This window comes from Numenius arquata, chromosome 25, assembly GCF_964106895.1.
Source record: "Numenius arquata chromosome 25, bNumArq3.hap1.1, whole genome shotgun sequence".
In the NCBI taxonomy this organism is placed as follows: domain Eukaryota; kingdom Metazoa; phylum Chordata; class Aves; order Charadriiformes; family Scolopacidae; genus Numenius; species Numenius arquata.
The window spans coordinates 3499694-3520293 of record NC_133600.1 but is presented as its reverse complement, the minus strand read 5'-3'; the positions used below and the strand labels follow the sequence as shown (position 1 = coordinate 3520293).

The window sequence follows — 20600 nt, the reverse complement described above, 5'->3', positions numbered from 1 at the left end:
CTGAACCCAGAAGGATCAACTTTTCTCTTCACCCATAGCCGAAGTACAAGCCACCTCCTCCGCGTGGGAAAAGCAAGGTGGGAGGAGGAGATAAACCTGTAAGACTTTTCCAGTGCAGCTGGAACTTTCCATAGGTGGTGAAAGCATCGGAGGAGAATCAAGTGTTACCAGCTATTTTTAGTAAAGTGTGTGTTTTATTCCCGTGGTGTAGAAATGTCAGGCAAAAATTAAATCACAGAGCTTTACTCACAGTAGATAAAAAAGATCTTTTTGCAGTGCTCTTCTCACTCTGAAGCTGTGGGAAAATGAAGAGAGGCAGAAAGCACATCATTTAAAGAAACTGTGTTTCCAGAACGACAAGCTGAAGGCTGTACATTTCCAGAGTGAAGATGTTCTGTATCTGACATAATTCGCCTACCAGAAATGGGCTTTTTGTGGACTACACTAAAACGGTCTCTCGCTGAAGCCATAAAGTAAACAAAGTTGAGTTTTTCAAGGTAACTAAGTATGAATGACCTCAGAGAAGAAATAACGTATCTCCCTGCAGAGTTTAAAAGCTACATTTTCCAAGAGAGCTGGCAAAAAAGCACAGCGTTTGTACTCTTTGAAGAACAGCCCACAAAGTGACTTAAATTAAGCAGACACAACTGTGAAGAGGTTTGGGCAGAGGTGAATCCCATTCTTCCACTGAAGTCCATCCTGCTGAGAAAAGTCAGCCTTCAAGTAAAATTAAGTCTTTCCAAAACATAAGCATAGGAGAGACACTCCTGCTAAGCGGGATTCAACAGCTTCAAACCCGCTTCGGGATAATACCAAAATAATCTAGGAAACAATAAATAGATAAGGAAAAAAAAAAAAGCATCTGGATCCTTTGCAATAGCTCAGGTTAAGAAAGAGGCTTCTCTGCTAAGCAGAGGGAAAATAATCCTCAGTGTTTGTATAGTACCTTACACTGTGCAAATATTACATATATCTAAGTAACCCTTAATAGCCATAGGAAGTAAAAAGATTCCCAGTTTCCAGATGTGGAAGGAAAAGATCCAGGGACTCACTGGAGTTCCAGTCATTGCCCATAGGGCAGGAATCGCACCTTCTGACTCTGAGAGTGCACCGCTTTTCCTGAAGCTCACTGTAGAAGGGATAGTTGAAAGCATTTTAGAAATACACCCTCTGGAGTGGAAGATCAGTTATCTGCCCTAATACCCTGTTTGTTATGTTTTTTGGAGCACGATTTCGTGGGGAACACACTTTCCCATTTCAGCATTTGTAAAATAATGGACTAATCATTCCACGTAGAAAAGGCAAGACACGGAACCACCAGTCCAAGGTAACACTGGGTGACTGAAAACTCCTGGAAGACAATAAACACCAGTGCTGGAGAAAGACAGACACTCTTGCTAGTATGTTAGCTCGTTCTCTGCTAGAATGCCTAAATAAGTCAGCTATCATCAAATTATTAGGTCAATAGCTTTTAAACTGTTAATCAAAGTCCCTGTCAAAGTTGGCCCCAGAAAGCTAAAGTCTATTTAAAGCTTTTTTCCTGGATTTCAAATAATTGCTATTGGAACTGAAGTTACAAACAGAATATTGCATCTGGATGAAGCTGCACAATTTCCAGAGACCGCCAACCCTCACACCAGAAATTCAACAAATACCAGATGAGAGCAGAAAGAGGTATGGCTGCGTGCTGCACTGCAAGTGCTTTGGGTAAGAGGCAGATCAGGAAGGAGAATGATGTAAAAAAGAAGGGTAAGAGAGCATATGGAAGGGCACACGCTCCGCATCTGCATATGTTAAAGCCCTTTGATAATTCAGTTTCCTAGAACATAGAGCCTCTTTCTTCAGGCAAGCTTGGTGAGGAAGGGAAGTTCTCCCATCGGCAGCCCATGTCTAAAATACTCTCGTTCCATTCCACTTCCTGAGAGAGCAGCAGCGTTTTATTAACTACCTGCTTTGGTGACCAGTTAGCTTTATCCACAACCAGTTCATCATTACCCATCGCTACTAATTCAATAGATTAACTGCACGCTCCAGAACAGACGTGACTCAGCTAAGGTTCTCTAGTGATGCAAGAGGAGATCTCGGAAAACAACACAAAACCAAGATGAATTCTACAAAACCTCGATGCTCAAGGGTTTTCCGTGCCCTTTCAAGGAAGCAGACATGAAAAAACCAACCGAAAAAGGAACACACTTTCAGTTACTATTTTAAGAAACTCAACAGGAAAAAAAAATGAAGTCATTTAAGTTGATGAGGGAAGTCACGTACCGGTGTTTGTTGTCCTCTTCCTCATCTCCTATCCTATAAAGCAAGATTCCAACAGTAAAAGGTTACATGCCGGATTTTCGATTCAAGCATGCTGTAACACACAAACCCCACAAACTTGTAGAAAATTAATACAGAGATCAAAGGAAGCACAAAAAGACATGCATAAAATCCCCTTTGCAATTGATGGGGTTTTTTTTTTCCTTCTGCTTTCTGATAAGTGAAGCTATAAATGTTTACTATAGATTTTTTGTCTTCCAGGATAAGAGATGAGACGTGAGGGGGCACACAGCATCCTACTTTCAGAAAATATGTGCTTCTGTAACATTTAAAGGCAGCAGAACAATGAGGGAGCACGTTACCCCAGAGAAATTACAAGAGGAATTGTAAAAAAAAAAAAACAACAAGAGCTTGAACTATCCGAAACTAAGAATTACAGCATTTAAAATCTTAACAATTAAAATCAAACACAATGCTCAGACATAATGTTTGGTCTTTTTACTTTCTCTTTACCTGCGAAGCAATTTAGCCTTCAACTCTGCCTTGGTCTCATTCCAGGCATCTAGTTCTGGACTAGTCAGGGCTGTAGGTTTCATGTGGTCCAGGACAGTATTGTCTTTTCCTTGTTTCCATAAATCGTAACGTTCTGGTTGCAGAACCCTCACAAAGACATCCATGGAAATCTTCACCATGTCCTTGCGGCAAGTACACTGCAAGAGAAGCAGACACCACATCAGACCACAGGAATGCTTTTACTTTTCGTCAGCAGAGTTTGCCTTCCTCCAGAGGCCAACCGATGCTCTACTGGTTTTCTCCACAAGGCCTACGGTGGTTACTGGGGCATAGGATTCGCACTGGCGCATAAGTGGGTATCTCAACAGGATGGAAAGCATCCACCCGCCCTTGGCAAACACGGAGACAGCACAAGCTGCCACACTCTCAGACAGCAGTTGAAGACTCCGTTCCCAAGAATTTCCTTCTCCCTCTAAGCCCACCCACCTCTCTGGGGACTGACACCCAGCACACCCTCATCTCCTGTCTCACAGTCATTAGACAGTAATAACTTTGGCCGACATAGGCCAGGTCTGAGTCTGATCTCAAACCTATGTTCCCTCCACCAGCCAGGCTCCCGTGGAGTTTCTCAGGCTAAAAAGAGATTATTAGTATCACTTCATAACTGAAAAAAGGCCTTGAAGGAACAAAAGATTAACCTAGTGAACAAGGCAGTTAAACTTCATAATTATACATCATGATGTTGCACATAAATCCCTCAGAAGAGTGCAGAGAAATAAAAAAGGCTACAGCAATAAGTACATTCTGCATCTAAACCACATATACCTAAGCCAAACAAAATGTGCATTATTCATTTCAACTAACATAGGCTCATTAAAATGAACCTCTGGAATTACACCCTTGCCATCGTACGTGCCTACACAAAGACAACTTATGGGCGTTTTTACTTGGGTATCCCTTTGCTCCGACAAAGCACAGAATTAACAGACCGAGTCCAGCAAGGGGATCGTCACCCAGATATTGGACAGAATGAAAATCCGGGTCTTTATCAAATTCAACCCAAAAGAAGGCAGGGGACTGAAAAGGACACAGCAATTGCAGAACATCTAGAACATCTCTCTGATGAGGAAAGGATGAGGGACGTGGGTCTGTTTAGTCTGGAGAAGAGAAGACTGAGGGGGGATCTGATCAACACCTATAAATACTTAAAGGGTGGGTGTCAGGAGGATGGGGCCAGTCCTTTTTTCACTGGTGCCCAGGGACAGGACAAGAGGGAATGGGCACAAACTGGAACACGGGAAGTTCCACCTAAACATAAGGAAGAACTTCTTCACTTTGAGGGTGGCAGAGCCCTGGAACAGGCTGGCCAGAGAGGTGGTGGAGTCTCCTTCTCTGGAGACATTCCAAACCCGCCTGGACACGTTTGTCTGGGACCTGCTCTGGGTGGACCTGCTCTGGCAGGGGATTGGAGAAGATGATCTCCAGAGGTCCCTTCCAGCCCCATATCATCCTGTGATTCCGTGATCACCAACCCCCGCCTGAGGCTGCAGCCACAGCTTTGCTGCTGTGGAAAGTTGAGCCCCTTTCAGTTCTGCTCCAAGGTGCAAAGCTTTGCTTCTATGGACTGGCACTAATTGTTTTTCAGCTTCGAGTGGAGGATGAAGTAATTAGAGTCGCTTTGCAGGGCTTTTTTTTCACCCTCCCTCCACACCTTTTCAGAATTATTCTATCCTTTCTTTTAGCATGAAATTAAACTTGCTTCTCCCTTTCCTTCTTCCATTTTTCACTGCCATTATTAAAAGATTTATGGCCCTAGTTAAGAAGCCACTGAGAGAGAGAGGAGAGAGTCTTTCTGTGCCGTTCCTGGCCACCCCACTTCCCTCCCAGCTCCCGATTTTCATTTTTTAGAGCGCGCTGGCTGCCTTCTGCTCTGCCTGGGAGAGCCGCAATAACCCCAGCGTGCTGAGTGGGAAGGAGTATTTATGGACAGGCACTTTCAGGAAAACTCAATTCATTTAATGAAAAATAGCGCGGGACGGCAAGGCTGGAAATGCAATTTGGCTGAAGAGCGGCAGGAACACAGCTGGTGCCCAGGTTTCCCGTTCCCGGCCAGGCAGGAGCTTCTCACCGGCACCTCCATCAATACCGGCTTAAGGGATTTGTATTGAGCACATTTTCAATCACTTTTCCTAAAGAAATTTTAAAAGCACCTGTGTGCTGCTACAAAGAGGAATACAGAAGAGCACCCCACAGCACGCACCATCAATGAGCTACGGAGATTGACCTCCTCTGCCTTTACAAACTGGGAAAAATGGCTTAAAAGGGGATCAGTCCCTTTCTGATCCTACCCTGGACCCAACGCACTGCCCCACACAGATGTCAAGGCCTTCCAATCAAGCGGAGCAAATCCCGAGTCAGACGGGTCTAAAGGTCTCCAGAACGGTCTCCAACCACCGCCAGCTTAAGAGTCTCACAACAATGTAAAGTATACACAGATATACACAGCACTGGGGAGGCCACACCTGGAGTCTTGTGTCCAGTTTTGGGCACCTCAATCCAAGAGAGTTATGGAGGTGCTGGAGCGGGTGCAGAGGAGGGCGACGAAGCTGGTGAAGGGCCGGGAGAATAAATCGTATGAAGAGCGATTGAGGGAGCTGGGACTGTTTAGTTTGAGGAAGAGGAGGCTGAGGGGAGACCTCATCACTCTCTATAACTACTTGAAAGGACACTGTAGAGAGGTTGGTGCTGGTCTCTTCTCACAGGTAATTAGCGATAGAACAAGAGGGAATGGCTTCAAGCTGCAACAGGGTAGGTTTAGACTGGACATTAAAAACAATTCTTCACAAAAAGAGTGGTCAGACACTGGAAGAGGCTGCCCAGGGAGGTGGTGGAGTCAGCATCCCGGAATGTGTTTAAGAGTCGTTTAGATGTGGTGTTGGGGGATATGGTGTAGGGGAGAACTGTGTAGAGTGGGGCTGATGGATGGACTCGATGATCCCAAGGGCCTTTTCCAACCTGAATGATTCTATCAGGAAACCACATCCCAAGCTATCTGGATGATGCTCAAAGGGATGCCACCAGGCTGCAATCTCCAGCGTACCACACCACCAGAAGCCAGCAGCAGCCAAGTTCCTTTCTTTACACAAATCTAACATGATGTATGTTTATATTTCAGTTTTAATTTAATTTTATTGCTTTCACATTAGTAAGCATGAATAATTTACAAAGCCTCTTTCCTTTGAGGCTTCTTCCGGACCATACAGTTATATTTCCTCAACTGCTGCAGTTGTGTCACGTTCCCGTTCCCATCATGGCCGGGCTATTTTTCCATACCCTTCCCTCTGACACCACTTAACGCAGCAGATGCTTCCACTACAACTGCAGAAAGGAATATTCATGTGTGAGGGGTGGGAGACGGAGGAGAATGTGGGCAGAGAAGGGCAAGAAATTTCCTTTGCAATTAATTACCTTCCCAATTCCATTAGAGCAGGACAAAAATAGCAAGCTTGTGTTTCCCTGTCAGTGATCCCATTTCTATGTATTGCCTCCCCTTCCATATACAGAGTCGTATTTCTTTCTAAGTATTTAATTGTGGTCATAAACACACGTATTTCCTAAGAGGTACTATTCCTACATCCCCACTTCTCTCTCCCCATCCCAATTTCTGCAGAAAATATCCTTGCATACTCCATTTTCCCCTCTCAACTTCCAACACTTCCATATACTGTTATTATTAAACTTTATAGAATAAACACGACAAATAAAATGAGCATGCCTACACTTAAACACCACCACTAAGGAGAGATACGAAACCTCGTTTTGTTTATGTGGGACAAAACCGAACCACAAAGCCCCAATCCAGGTACTCACAGGACTCCCACATACCAATAGACCCGAGAAAGATTTAAGAACGAAATGGCCACCCAAAACACAGACCATGACGAAACGGCACCATGAAGGATATGCCTCTCATGTCACAGTGACAGCTGAGAAATGTAAGGAACTCTGAGATCTAATCAAGTATCTTCATGTCTCTGCTCTGTTGTCACCCATTTGGTAGCCGGACCACGACGCCGAGCTGCCCGGGAAGAGCGAGGGTGTCAGAGCGACAAAGAGCAGAATAAAGCCCGGAATATTCATAACTGGGATCTCCATGGGTCGACTGCAAGTCCTGAAAATGGGGGTGGGAAAAACCGAAACAAAAATCAAACCAGTTTTAGGGTTCGCTCTTTGCCTTCGGTTACAGGGGATCTGAGATCCAGAACAGCAACAAGCCAAGAGCAGCTTCCATATTCACCAAATCTGCAGGAACTTAATTAATTAATTAATTGATTGATTAACTTAATTCCATCTTCTGAGGGCTTTTCCCGGCCTTAGCTTTCCTTTTTCATAAGCTAATGACTCTGTTCACCATACGGGATAAGAACATGCAAAGGCAACTCACAATCAAAGCAAAAATACACCAAGTGAACACTTTTCAAACACAGAAACCCACCGTTCTCCCTCTAGTTATTATTTTGTTATCTGCTACTCAAAATTGGAGACTGTGGTAAAATATCTGACCACAGCAGGAGCCCTGTCCCATCCATTATAACTCCAAGACTGATAGTGGGAAATTCGTGGCTACTGAATACATAACCGTTATCTTATTTGCCTTTTTTTTTTTTTTAATAAAAACATTAAGTCGTCTATGTAAAATAACAGCCAAGTAAAAAGACTGTTTCCTTGCAGTAATAAAATGAAATGATATATGGAAAACCCCAGCCTCATTCAACCTCAACCTTCAGCATCGTTTTTGTAAGGATATTTCCCTCACTTCCCAGCTGTTAACACTAAACTGAACTCCATCTGTTCCATAACGTATAAAAAGTTAACGTAAAATAACTCTTCTCCTTATGTAGAAATAGTCACAAAAATGATATATGTCAATTGGCACCTCTGGTTCTCATGGAAAAAAACCTCACGTTTAGATGAGATCCGGGCCCTCTGCGCAGTCGTAGATGACTCCGCTGGGCTCTGCTGCACCTCAACGGAAATTTAAATGTTAAGAAACCCCAATACGCCCAAAGTTGAAGTTCTTGCAGCCATTATGCCATCATTAAATGCCAGGCCAAAACCTTTGCATAAAAAGCTTTTCTATCTGCTTTTTCATAACAATGAAGCCTGAAAGCAAGTTACTGGGAAAGAAAAATGGTGACATTCAAAAGGCAGCTGAGAAATTCTTGTATATTCTAGGAACAAATATTGCTAAGGCAGCCAGCTCTCCACAACTCCTCTCCATCAATTCCCTGGACAAGGAATAAAGTTTCAACTTTTGGGAGAAACACAAAGTCCTCCCAGTATAATACTCTTAAATCCAATTTGTTACCGGATTACAGATGTTTTACTTGAGATCCCGTTAATGCTCACCCAGTACGACAGAACAAACCAGTCTGGGCTCCAGTTTGATCTTCCTTCCACTCAGCCCCTGGACATGCCCACGCTGACAGCCAAGGTTTCAGATGTCAATGGAAAGACCAGCAGCAGGAATTCCGCAAGTAAATGAAGAGTTAAACTTTGAGAAGAAGGAGAAAAAAAACCTAAAATGGATAGTTTGTGTGTTTAATGGTTGGTAGTTGAAAGCTTGTGGGGAAGAAGATGAGTCTTGACCCCCTGTTTCCAGTGTAATTACCAGCATCGCCCTAAGTCTCAACAACAAACCAGTTCATTAGGAAACCCACTGGAAACCCTCTACAGAGTTTCATAAACAAAACAATTAGGCAGAGCTTTCCGAGGCCTCCCCCGGTCCCTGGCTGCAGGGCACGCTCTCTCCACACTCCTGAACTTGCTTCGTAGCCTTCCATGCGGGTTTCTGTGGGTAGAAGAGTCGGGGACTCAGATTTACCCCGCTCCTCTCCATTCGTAACAAGGATTCCGGTTCAAGATATAATATAAAACGCTATGTGACGTGCTTCATTTTAGGCAAATAAAATAATAACCCATGCCAACTGGCATCAGGCTTCTGCTGATGTGTCACACGGAGATTATTTCTTCTTTTTTTTTTTTTTTTTTCTTTTAGCAAAGCTGTTTTGCAACCTCTGCCGGAATTCTGTTTTATCTGTGACTATTCTGCGGACTGCAGCTGTAAGGACACCGACGACTCCCGAATCTCTCTCCAATAAACCCAATCCTCATTGCTGCAAGACAAACGCCAGCACAGCGAGGGGCAGGGGGAGGATCGTTCTCAGTGGGGTCCCAAGTTCCGTGCCTCGGATGAGGCTGGAAGAGCACAGAAGGGAATTCAGTGCCCTCAGCAGCACCCCGAGAAGGGGATTCAATGAAGAATCAGTCCTGTTTTGACAGACTCATTCCAGCACAAGGGATAAACAAAATAAGACTGTTATCCAGTGGTTATGATGTGGTGAACATCACTCTGAGGTTATCTCAGCATCGGTCTCTTCTCCCAAGTCACAGGACAAGAGGAAACGGCCTCAAGTTGCACCAGGGGACGTTCAGATTGGATATTAGGAAAAATTTTGAGGCTGAAAGGGTTATTAAGCCTTGGAATGGGCTGCCCAGGGAAGGGATTGAGGCACCATCCCTGAAGGTATTTAAAAGACGGGTTGACATAGTGCTTAGTGACATGGTTTAGTGATGGTTTTTATCAGAGTTAGGCTGATGGTTGGACTCGATGACCTTAAAGGTCCCTTCCAACCTGGACAATTCTACAATTCAAGGTATTACTTCTTCTACATCATAAGACTTGGTCCACCAGCGAGCACTCTGGGTGGCAGAGAGCGTGTCATGTCAGCAGGTCACATATGAAGCAAGCGGCGAGCACGGACCAAGGTGGCTTGGGAAAGATCTACAGCTCTGAAGTGCCAGCCACATGAGACAACTCAGGCTAAGTGACTAAAGTTATCCTTTTATCCCCCCGTTTGATCATCTGTACTTTATTCATTTCTTTTAAAAAGCAAGGTGAATGCTGTGCTGGGTTACACACCTGGAAACCAACAGAGGAAGTAGTAAAATCCACCATTCCGCATCCCGCATACGACCAAGATCTATAGGCGGTTTGTAGAAACATGAATAATTACGTTTGGTGGAACATGAAGTGTCAGTATCTAAAGTGACAAGCCAAGATTTGCTTCTAGCACACTCTGAAATTCTTTCCCCTGATAATATCGAGAACTCTTCGGTAACATTTTTCAAAAGGATATGAAGCTGAAATATATTTATTGAAACTCCAAACGCTACAACTTGGAATGAAGGGAGGGCTGATGTGTAAATAAAGGAGACGGCATTGTATAGCGATCCTAAAGGAAACAGCAATCGAGACCCTTCTGCAAATGGGACACCAAATGAAGTGCTTCTGTCTCTTCCCTGGAATGATTGAGACCCACCTGCGGGTATTTGGGAGGCAGCCAGAGAGCAGGGTGAGTACAGAGCAGGAGCAAGGTCTGAATCCTGATGGCTGAGACTGGGAAGCGCCCAGCTCTGAGCCACCCCAGGAAAACCCTGAGACTGCTAATGCCACCAGGGAAGCCAGCTGGAGGAAAATTAGAAGCGTGACTATCAGGAAAGACAAATAATGAAGCAAAATGGAGTTGAAAAAAAAAATAAAAATTAAAGAGGCTGTTGATAAGCAATCTACTCTCAATGCACAATAATAAATAGCGGGCTTTATTTTTCAAGTGTTCTTCCTGCACAAAGTGAAGAGGCAGAAGGGTAAAAAACGCTGCCTACACTAAAGGAATCTCTGTGGAGGACATCAAAAAGGAAAGTACCTGATGAGAAAGCGTAATGTCAATTCACAGCTACTTTACGCTTTTACACCGCCTTTCAGAGCTCACCATTCCTGCAATTCTGGCACAGAATGCACTATTTAGTTATTTATTCTTAGGTGGAACATAAGACTGCTCTTCTTTCTGCGTGTCTATGCCCCCATGTGTCACCCCCGAAGCAATCCCCATGGAGCAGCACCAGCTGGACAGGAAAGCACAATGCTAAGGCAGCTTTGAAGAGGGATTTTTGATGGCCTTGCCACACTGGCGTCCCCAAAGCACGATGACCCTTAAGCCTTGGCTCTGACACATGAATGATTGGGGCTGGGAGACTTTATCAGGGACTCCTGGATGACAGAGAAGCTGAACGAATAAGCTGCAGGGAGCACATTCTTCACATCGCTATTTACTGCGGCCACAAAGCACAGCACAACCTCCACGCCATAAATCACGGGGTTAGCGAGGCAGAGAGAGAATGGGGGACTCTATCAGCCCGGCAGCATCAGGACTCCACGGACTGAGGTCAGTTTTCCATCCCAGGTTCCATCCCAGGCTCTCGGAGAGTCACCCTGAGCTGGCGAAGTCATTACTAAGCAGCATTCAAAAAGTCAAGAACAGCATGCTTTACACCTCGCAGTAATTAACCTCAAGTAAATTAGGCTCAGTAGCATAAAGAGGCCTAGTCTGTTTAAAAAACAACTGATCCTTCCCAGTTCATTGCTCCAAGTGTTAGGCCAAACACTGAGCAGACAGGGAGGTTGAGCTGCCTGAAGTCATCTGTCCCCAGCTAGAAATGTCTGTGAATCAAGTCCTGAATGGTTCATCATTACATTCTGGATTTAAAAACAGACTCTCAGATGCCTCTTCTCAAGGGCAGGACATCCAGAAAGGACAGACCAGATCACAGAATCACAGAATGGTTCAGAATGGACAAGACCTTGAAGATCACCCAGTGCCACCCCATGCCCTGGGCAGGGACACCTCCCACCAGACCAGGTTGCTCCAAGCCCCCTCCAACCTGGCCTTGAACCCCTCCAGGGATGGGGCAGCCACAGCTTCTCTGGGCAACCTGGGCCAGGCTCTCACCACCCTCACACCAAAGAAGTTCTCCCCCAGATCTCATCTCAATCTCCCCTCTTTCAGTGTCAAACCCTTCCCCCTCCTCCTAGGGCTCCCCTCCCTGATCCAGAGTCCCTCCCCAGCTTTCCTGGAGCCCCTTTAGGGACTGGAAGGGGCTCGAAGGTCTCCTTGGAGCCTTCTCTTGTCCAGGCTGAACCCCCCCAACTCTCTCAGCTTGTCCTCCCAGCAGAGGGGCTCCAGCCCTCCCAGCATCTCCGTGGCCTCCTCTGGACCCGCTCCCACCACATTCCTAGTTAGTGCCCATCCATCCACACAGACCCCAGTCTTTGTGTCCTGCTCCAGACAGGAATCCCGAGGACTGAAATCCTGGAAACCCCCAGGGTATATTTTTTCTGTTGACAGAAGTTAATTGTTCTTTCTTCATTAACAAAAATGATGACAAGAAACCTCCCAATCCCTACTTCTGAAGGGAATTTCGGAACAAGACTGATAAAAGGAAGCTCCACGACAGTTCCAGAAAAATAACTGTCTCCTTTCCATCTGAGCATGAAAAACACTGTAGAAATTCCTCTTTATTGCCCAGAATCAGTGCTTTGTTGAGAGTAAGGTATTAGGGATGTTTACAAATAATAGAAGAAAACAAGTACCAAAAAAAAAGGTGGAAGATTTTGTACAAAAGCAATTTTGAATCTGACAAAAACTAGGGAAATGCTATTCCACAATAGACTTTTTTTAAGTATTCTAAGCTTAAAAGGTCTCATTAGAGTCAGTTAAGGCCCACATGCAAAATGATGCAAAAATACAATTCTGATTTCCCTTACTTCAAAGGCCAATTTTACAATATTACCAAACGGTTTCTGCAAAAACCTCATGAATTTTATTTTCTTGGAAAATAAGGACATCTTTTAAGAGAAAACCTACTAATATCTGCACAGTAAGAAGTAAGCTTCAATTTTACAAGGCAAATTATATGCTAGGCAACTTTAAATCACAAATACTCCAAATGCAAAGTTGAGATTTGTTATTCCAATATTATAACAAAAAAAAACAAAACAAAAAACAAACACATGTGAGGAGAGGGTTCAGAAGCAAAAAGGTGTGTAAAGGACTGAGATCCATAAGGCACCTCTCTTGAAAATGCCTTTATATATCAGTAAAATCCCAAACAGAAGAGTCTTACTGGTCTTCCCCTTCTCCCCAGTGAAATGACTGAGCAGCAGAGTGGGACGGAGCGGGGTCTGTGCGGGAGGAGAGGAAGGCTACTATAAGAACAAAAAAAAAAATGTAGGATTTTAGGAAGGAAGGGCAACTCAACCCCATTTTATATTGAGATAGATAATTCCAGCACTATCTCTGGAGTAAACAGGAGATAAAATGAAGGTATGAAAATGTCAAGTGATAGTACCCCAGACATTATCATCCAGGAGCGTCTGCTATTAATATAAAGGAAAGTGCAAGAAATTGTTCCCCTCCCATCCACTTATTGCCAGTCCAGTTTGCTAAAGAAATAGAAAAGCCAACCTCTGAGGTACCCTTGAATTTCTTATAAAATTGTACACTCTGAAAGCGTCTTTTTTGAATACCAGGAGACTTAGAGGGCACCTCGACTTCAGGAAGGACACTTTACTAAAACACTTGGGTTTGAAGGGGTTGTTTAGTCAAATACACAGCTGGTAAGACCCTCTGTCTGTTGGCGGTTGCAGCCAAGAGTTTCCAGAAACAAAGTGAATAAAAGCAGTAAAGCAGAAAGGAACCACAGGCTCGTGTGGCAAAACAAAAAGGGAAAAAAAAAAAAAGCAACCTGATGGTAAGGAATGAAAATTACCATTCAGAGCCTTTCACTCCCCAAGCCTTCAACAACCAAACAGAAAAAACCCAACCAGGACAAAGAGTTAATGGAAGACAAATGACTGAAGAACTCCAACTATGGAACACAATGGAAAGTATTTCTCCCTAATTTTCTAGGCTCTGCCTATGCAGGTAAACATTAACTACAGTATATAGAAATAAAACCACCCCTATTGAAATGTGTTATTTAACCAGTAATGTTCAGGTCTAAAGCAGAGTATTTGGGTTACAGCTGACTCCTCAAATATTGTGCCAGGATCTCCAAAGCTATAAAAAACCCTTTTAACTCATTCCTAGATCTGTTTTTCCTTCACACAGTGTGACAGATTGATACTCGTTTTAGTCAAATAGGACTGCATCTTAAAAAAAAAAAAAAGACATTCCCTGCCAGAGTCTGATCTGTCCAAAGAATGCTGAAATTAATTCCCATCAGGGATCTGGAAAGACCCAGTGACAACACACCGGGATCATCTACGGGAGCCCCACGATGAACTGGAGGTTTCTCTCCCACCCATAGATGAGGGGGACAGATGTGTTGTTCCTGCACAGTTTTTCCCACCGATGAGGAGGAACAGACAAACTGCGGTTGGCCTCAAAGTCACCTTGAGTGGAATGAAGTCAGCTGCAACACAAGGTTCCTCCAGGACAGATGGAGACATTTACATTGACAATAAATGGGATAACAGTTAAAGAGCTGTTAATTCTTACACTTCTGGGCACAATGTCCAGCTGTAGGCAAGACATCTATTTCCCAGTGGTACACCACCATATAATTAAAGATGTGAAGTAAAGGAGAATGTTATACCCTTCCTCTGAATCTGTGGAGATTGGCATTTGCTAAGAACAGAGAGCAATCAGTCCTGAGGATTTATACACATCACGAGAGGTGACATGAATTTTGTCTGTCACAGACCAGCACTCGGCACCGAGGCTAGAGAAGCAATTAGAAGGATCAGCAAATCAGACTTAGGAGGTGAAAACCTGCTGTAACTAAAAAGCTGAAACAAGACCAGGGCAAACCTAAAGAGAGAAAGCCAAGAATTCCGCTCAACGTTTGTGGTAACCCATGTGCCAAAAGCTACCAGCCCTCACACTGCCCACCCGAGTCTGTCTAAACAGACACTGGGGACATCTGCTACTGCTGAAGACACAAATTTATCTCTGTGTATTGGCCCTGTGTTTAGTTAATAAAGATGTTCTGGTCAACATGTTCTTAAAATAAGAGGCCACTTGTCAGCAACGGTTACAACTTCCAGCTAAAGACATGAAACCCAGCATCGCACCAGAGTTACCACTATATCTATATATACACGCCCTTCCAGTTGCTTCACATCGACAACTTCTAGGCAGTTCGGAGACAGGCTCCAAAACCTCTCTCCAGGTTATCAAAAAGCTGGTTTATTCACTTGGGTATTCACCAAACCAATTTCCACCTGAATTTTTAAGCCCTTGTTATATGCTGGTTACAAGTTTACACGGATACAAGCGTATTTACCCACTATTAGTTTCCTACAAAACTCCATTGCTTTTTATTTCACCAGCGTTGATCCTGATTCTACGATTAGAGGAACCAGTGTTTAAGAAGTTGATCTTTAAGCTTCAGCCCAGTTATTCTGTGTTTTTTACAGCCCCAGCAGGTTCTGCTGCGGTTAGCGGAACATCTCATCCATCTGGCAGGCAATTAGCACGGCTCCGGCTCCGTTTCTCCGAAGTGAGCCATTACCTTCCTGCGCCAGCTCCCTCTTACCTTACGCCATTGACATCTATCGCTCTCAGTGGAGCAGAAACCAAATTTCAGCCCCAGGATAATGTCCAGGAGAACATTTTAGACTGGACATTAGAAAAAAATTCTTCACAAAAAGAGTGGTCAGACACTGGAACGGGCTGCCCAGGGAGGTGGTTGAGTCACCATCCCGGAATGCGTTTAAGAGTCGTTTAGATGTGGTGTTGGGGGATATGGTGTAGGGAAGAACTTTGTAGAGTGGGATTGATGGTTGGACTCGATGATCCCAAGGGCCTTTTCCAACCTGAATGATTCTATGATTACAACTGGCTGATTCGGACCTTACCTTGCCACCAGTCTCCCGGGGACTGGTCAGGCAAGCCGCACTGCCAACCCCAGGAAAGGAGGAGAATCCCCTTCCAGCCACCCGGCTCCGGCGCAGTGAGAGTGTGAACCCACTGAGTGCCCCCGGCCAAGAGCTTCCGAGAACTTTATAAGCGAGTATGTGACAAGAAAAAAAAAAATATCTGCTTGATGTGGGCAAGGATAATCTAATTGTGCCTGACAGCACAGAAATCAATATAGCTATTTTTAAAATCCACTAAACCCGCAGTAGTTAACCAAAAATCACACACTCCAGGATGTCTCTCTCCACGAATTCTCTCTCCACAAACGTGCGGGCGGCTGGAGTGTACACACTCAGACGATATTTCATTAAGTCCCTGTTTAACTTAAAATGAGATTTAAACAAACCTTTTGCCCTTCTGGTGTAACAGCATTCACACCTCATCTGGAACCTCATAGTAAGGTACCAAAGGGTTAATTAACACGTATGCAGTGTGCGGTTTAGGCAATATTAAATGGAAATCTCTGAACAGACAAGTGTCACCGAGTGCAATGGAAATAAATTGGGCGTCTCCTTCCACACTTCAACTTTCTCTCCCCAGCTTTGCTCACAGCTCTCTGTGCTGCTTGTTCAGTAATTTCACGCTACGCTGCTTAACAATGTAAGCACGGAGGCTCAATCTAAACCCGCACATCCCAAATGTCACTTGTTTGTGAACACATGGCTGAACCCAAAATTGCTTTTAATATTAGAGCAGTGCCTGCTGGCATTGCTGTAGTTAAGGGTCTGTCAGAATTTCCATGATAAACCCCATTTTCTGGGGTGTAATACCATGACCATTCGCTACAGATAAACCTGCTGTACAAGGTCACAGCAGACAAACACGATTTTTAAAATTTTCAAACCAAGTTTGCTTGGTTATTTTTGCGTTTAAGACACTAAACTGCGATTCGAGGCCTTTTACGGTTCTAGGTTTTTCTTATCGTCCCTTTAACTCCAGAACAAATTCAAATGCCACAAGGTCCGGTCTAAGGGTGGGACACACAAAGGGATTACAGACACCAAGGGAGGGTTCACTGCTCAAATACTGGTCGGGGACAGAGAGGACAAACACGTAACTTTTCAGCGTGAGGATTTTTCTGTTGTGAGAGTAATTTCAGTTGCCATTCGTAGCAATTTAGAGGTGTTACCCCACTGGCACAGTGAGTTCGCATATTTGATATTTCATGGCATATTTCATTTTTATATTTCATGGCCCAGCCATTAGCACGTCCATCAGAAAATCCTTTTATACCACTGTAGTTTCAGAAATGTAATAAAAAAAAAAAAATCTATTCCTTTATTTTAGAAAAGGAGAGAGCTCAAAAGGCCAAACCTGTTGGCTAACAGTGGAGTCCTTTAAACTCTGGGCTGAATATTACTGAAAAAAAAATCAACAGGACACTTCACCTTTCAGGAACCAGATGGGCTGAGCTTGTTTTCCATGGGATGAGCTTCTCAGACACCAATTATTGTGCCATCAGACAGTCAAAGCCTGCCTGCCTGCATTGCTGAGGGATACAGAATACCAAAGAGGGGAAAAATTCTAGGAAAAAAGGTCCTGTGGGGCGACAACCATCTTCCTTTTCCAGTTGGGTTAATGATGTTCACTTAGTAAAAAGGAAAAATAGGAAGAAACGGCATGGGGTCTTTTTGTGATCCGACAAGATCCCTTGAAGCCTGCAGTGCCAGAAACAGCACGAGCCTCCAGAAGCACAAAAAAAGGTGACTTGCATTAGTCACAAAGCGGCCACTTGGGCTGATTAACACACAACATTGATCGCTGCAGAAAGTTTCAGCTTGACTCAAAAATGGCCAAAGCCATTACAGTGAAAAGCTGGTGAGTTAAAGAGGGGGGTGTCAAGGACCCCAGGATCCCAGTGTCACCATTTGGTAATTGTCTACCTCTTACTGCTCTCAGAACATAAACCTGTGTAAAGGAAAACCAGACATCACTACATCGTGACACAGCCGTGCCTGCAGTGCCCTTTCAACAGTTGGTTTTGTCCCAAATGCATTAGGATGCATTCCAAAAGTGACAGAGTCAAGTTGAGCTGACAGAAGAAAAATAATCAAAGGCGATATTATAAATGCTATTCTAGAGTGAAAACTAAGTCTGCCTTTCTGGAAAGGAGCATCGGGGGCAATTTTCAAATGCTACCCCCTCTGTAATCACTTATCCTTTTCCCAAAGACTATGTGGAACCGATCCCCAATTTAAAAATTCACAGATCCTATGGAATCAGTTATGCTGAACGGTTTTACTTCTCTCTTAAAAACAGAGAGTGCAGTACGTGAGCTGTCCTGGAAACCGTCACTGACTTCAGAACTGTCAAAAGCAACAAAACACACAAGAAATTTGCCCTAATGAGAAATAGCCACTTGAGCACAACTCTCCTCTTCAAATGTAACTGAGTGCACAGATTAGAGAAATTCAGATATTTTCAGAAGGTTATTACCACAGTCTTATTACAGCTTGAAAGTATTTCCAGCTTATTCCTTCCCCTTCAGTATGTACCTAATGAATTGTAGTCAGTTACATCAGTCACCTTACTCACTGTGAAATGCAGTTTGGATGCATCAGAAAACTAATCCCAACTTACTAGTCCCCAGACAACCTCTTCACAAGGTGGATGTACCATCTAGCATTTGAGAAAGTCACTACTACGCCCTCAAAATGGCATGAATTATCAACAGGCACAAACCAGCAACGTGGCACAATGAAAAAGCACATTGTCAAATCAAAGGCACGTTCCATTTTGTTCCTAAGGTTACGTCTCTCGTTCATTTGTCTGTATTTCAGGAGTGGTTTGAAATGACCCCTCATCCCAGCAGACGCCTACCTGGGTTGCCATTTTTCCATAGTCAATCCACCGCAAAGTGGCAAAGTTGGTAGACTCAGCACAGTTGAAGCCATGGTTGAAGCCGGCATGGTAACCGTAAGGAAACGTGATCATGAACTCTCCAGCTTCCTGGGTGATCTGAAAAACAAAAAGGAAGAGATATCCCATACATCAGTCGATGTAGCAGCTTGAGAACAGAGACCCATAAAAAAAAATTTCACTGGTTAAATCCCCCTCAACTGGAGGGTAGGCAGAATAGCCATTGCCAATTCTAGGCTAAACCTAGAACAATTTCTTGTTAACTGCAGAAATACCGAAGTTTTTCTATTAAGGGAAAAAGGCAGTACAATGGATGGAAGGGGTCACAAGATCTGAACTATTTAGACTCACAGGCTCCAGTTACAAAAAAGGTCTCAGGCTGCAACATTCCAAAAGATAAATAAACCTTCAGACAGCGACCACATTAGCTTATGGCAAGTCCAAACCTACACTCCCACCACCACACTGGTGGAGCCAAGAAAACTGGATTTCCCTCCCAGCGTGCACTCTCATTGCAGGGTCCTACCGACCCTTTCACTGCATTTCTTTCCCCACTCACATTTATCAGTCTTACTCCCATTTGTTCACCCCTAAGTCAAACAGCCTAAAAATTACAGCCCACCATTCATCTACTTAATTAAAATTAAAACAACACTAAGCACTATGGACATTATTAATATAAGGTTTAAAAACTCCGAAGATTACAGCTGTAATCAGAGGTCAATCAACGTGTGATGCTTCTAGTAAGCCCTCTTTTTAAATATTATGCAAAGAAGACATTGGGGAAAAAAGTAATTTAATTGTTAGAGATCGTAAGAGCAACTCGTGGTGATACAGCAGGCTTGGAGCAGCCCTTCCAGTCCGGCTCTTCAGCTGAGCAAGCCTTTGACAGCATCTCCCTTCTAGGGATTAGGAAGGAGGCAAAATTCGCCCTTCCCTGTCTTTCCAACCCAGAAGCGCTGACAGACCTTTCCGGGCAGTCACACACCAAGCAAATCCATTGGGATTCTTTCCCACCAGCAGTAACTCAACAGAGCAGGTCAGAGCCTGCAGAGATTTCAAAGAACCTGCACCTACAAACACAAGGATGGGTCCAAATAGGAAATGTAAACAGACATTAGCAGAATAATTTAAAAAAAAAAAAGAATAAAAATTGGTGTGATAATCCAAGAGGCTTCTGCAGTATTTTGGGATGAGAGGTGCCGAGTCCAGTCTGCACCCAGCTCCACGGAGCACCCTCTCACCCAGCCCCCTCCATAAATCAAAGCGGAGCGGGAGATTGCTAACTTCAGAAGACGGAAAGATTATGTTTCTGTCAGGAAATCTACATTCTGGTGTCTTCATTTCGAGCCCGCAGTGTATGTCCTCCGTGTCACTGCTGTCAACATTATCCCTACAATAAATTAGAAAGCACTCAAGATGATGGATAGGCCATGCAGAAAAGTAATAACTATTGAAGGAAAGCCAGCACAAGCTGCCACTCATGGAGAAAGCCCGAAATTTACTGACTTCTGCAAGCTCTTGAAGAATAAATGGAGAAATCAATAGGAGATTACAGAAATACACATTTTTAATTATTAAAAAGCCCTAGTATTGATCTGTTTCTTTTCTTCCAGAAGTAAATACCATTACAGAGATTTATAAATGCGTGCCTATTCATTCCATTGAAATCTGCCAAGAATGTAGATGAAGGGATCCTATCTCTGTTTCTAAAGAAAAATGGCACGTTCTCTGTTTCTGAATAACAGCGATCCTCCTCCAAAAGCTACTATTTCAGGACAGGAGGTATTCACATACAGGCTGCTCCAACTAAAGAGATCTCCTCCTCCTTTTTACATTTAAAAACATCCTTCCAGCGAGTGCCACAGAGCAGAGAGAAGCTGTCATAAAGAACACACTCCCCCCCGACTCTGTAAATCGGGATTGGGAATGATACTGAAGTAACGTGTTAATAACCCCCCTTCCTTTAAAATGTTTGGGTTTGACAGTGACATAGTCCTCTAGGTGTACACTGACCTCTTCTATTTTTTGTAAAAAATAGGGAGACTAGAATCAGATTCTTAGCATTAAAATGCATATTTTGAAGATTTCTATGTATACTCAGTACCAGACATCAATCTGCAAAAAACCTTCGTGTCACAA

General features: G+C 43.8%; 1 protein-coding gene across 3 annotated transcripts in view; it reads right to left on the bottom strand.

Moving 5' to 3' along the window:
* KDM4B (lysine demethylase 4B) overlaps positions 1–20600 on the bottom strand; it is an 81294-nt gene that overhangs the window by 32535 nt on the left and 28159 nt on the right. For 2 of the 3 annotated variants that reach the window (XM_074163962.1, XM_074163963.1), the window contains exons 7-9: positions 18420–18557; positions 2779–2975; positions 2269–2301 (exon numbers count right to left, since the gene is read on the bottom strand). In XM_074163962.1, the coding sequence (XP_074020063.1) occupies positions 2269–2301; positions 2779–2975; positions 18420–18557 (368 nt within the window). The remainder of the gene's footprint in view (positions 1–2268; positions 2302–2778; positions 2976–18419; positions 18558–20600) is intronic. The other variant, XM_074163964.1, reaches the window with a different exon arrangement.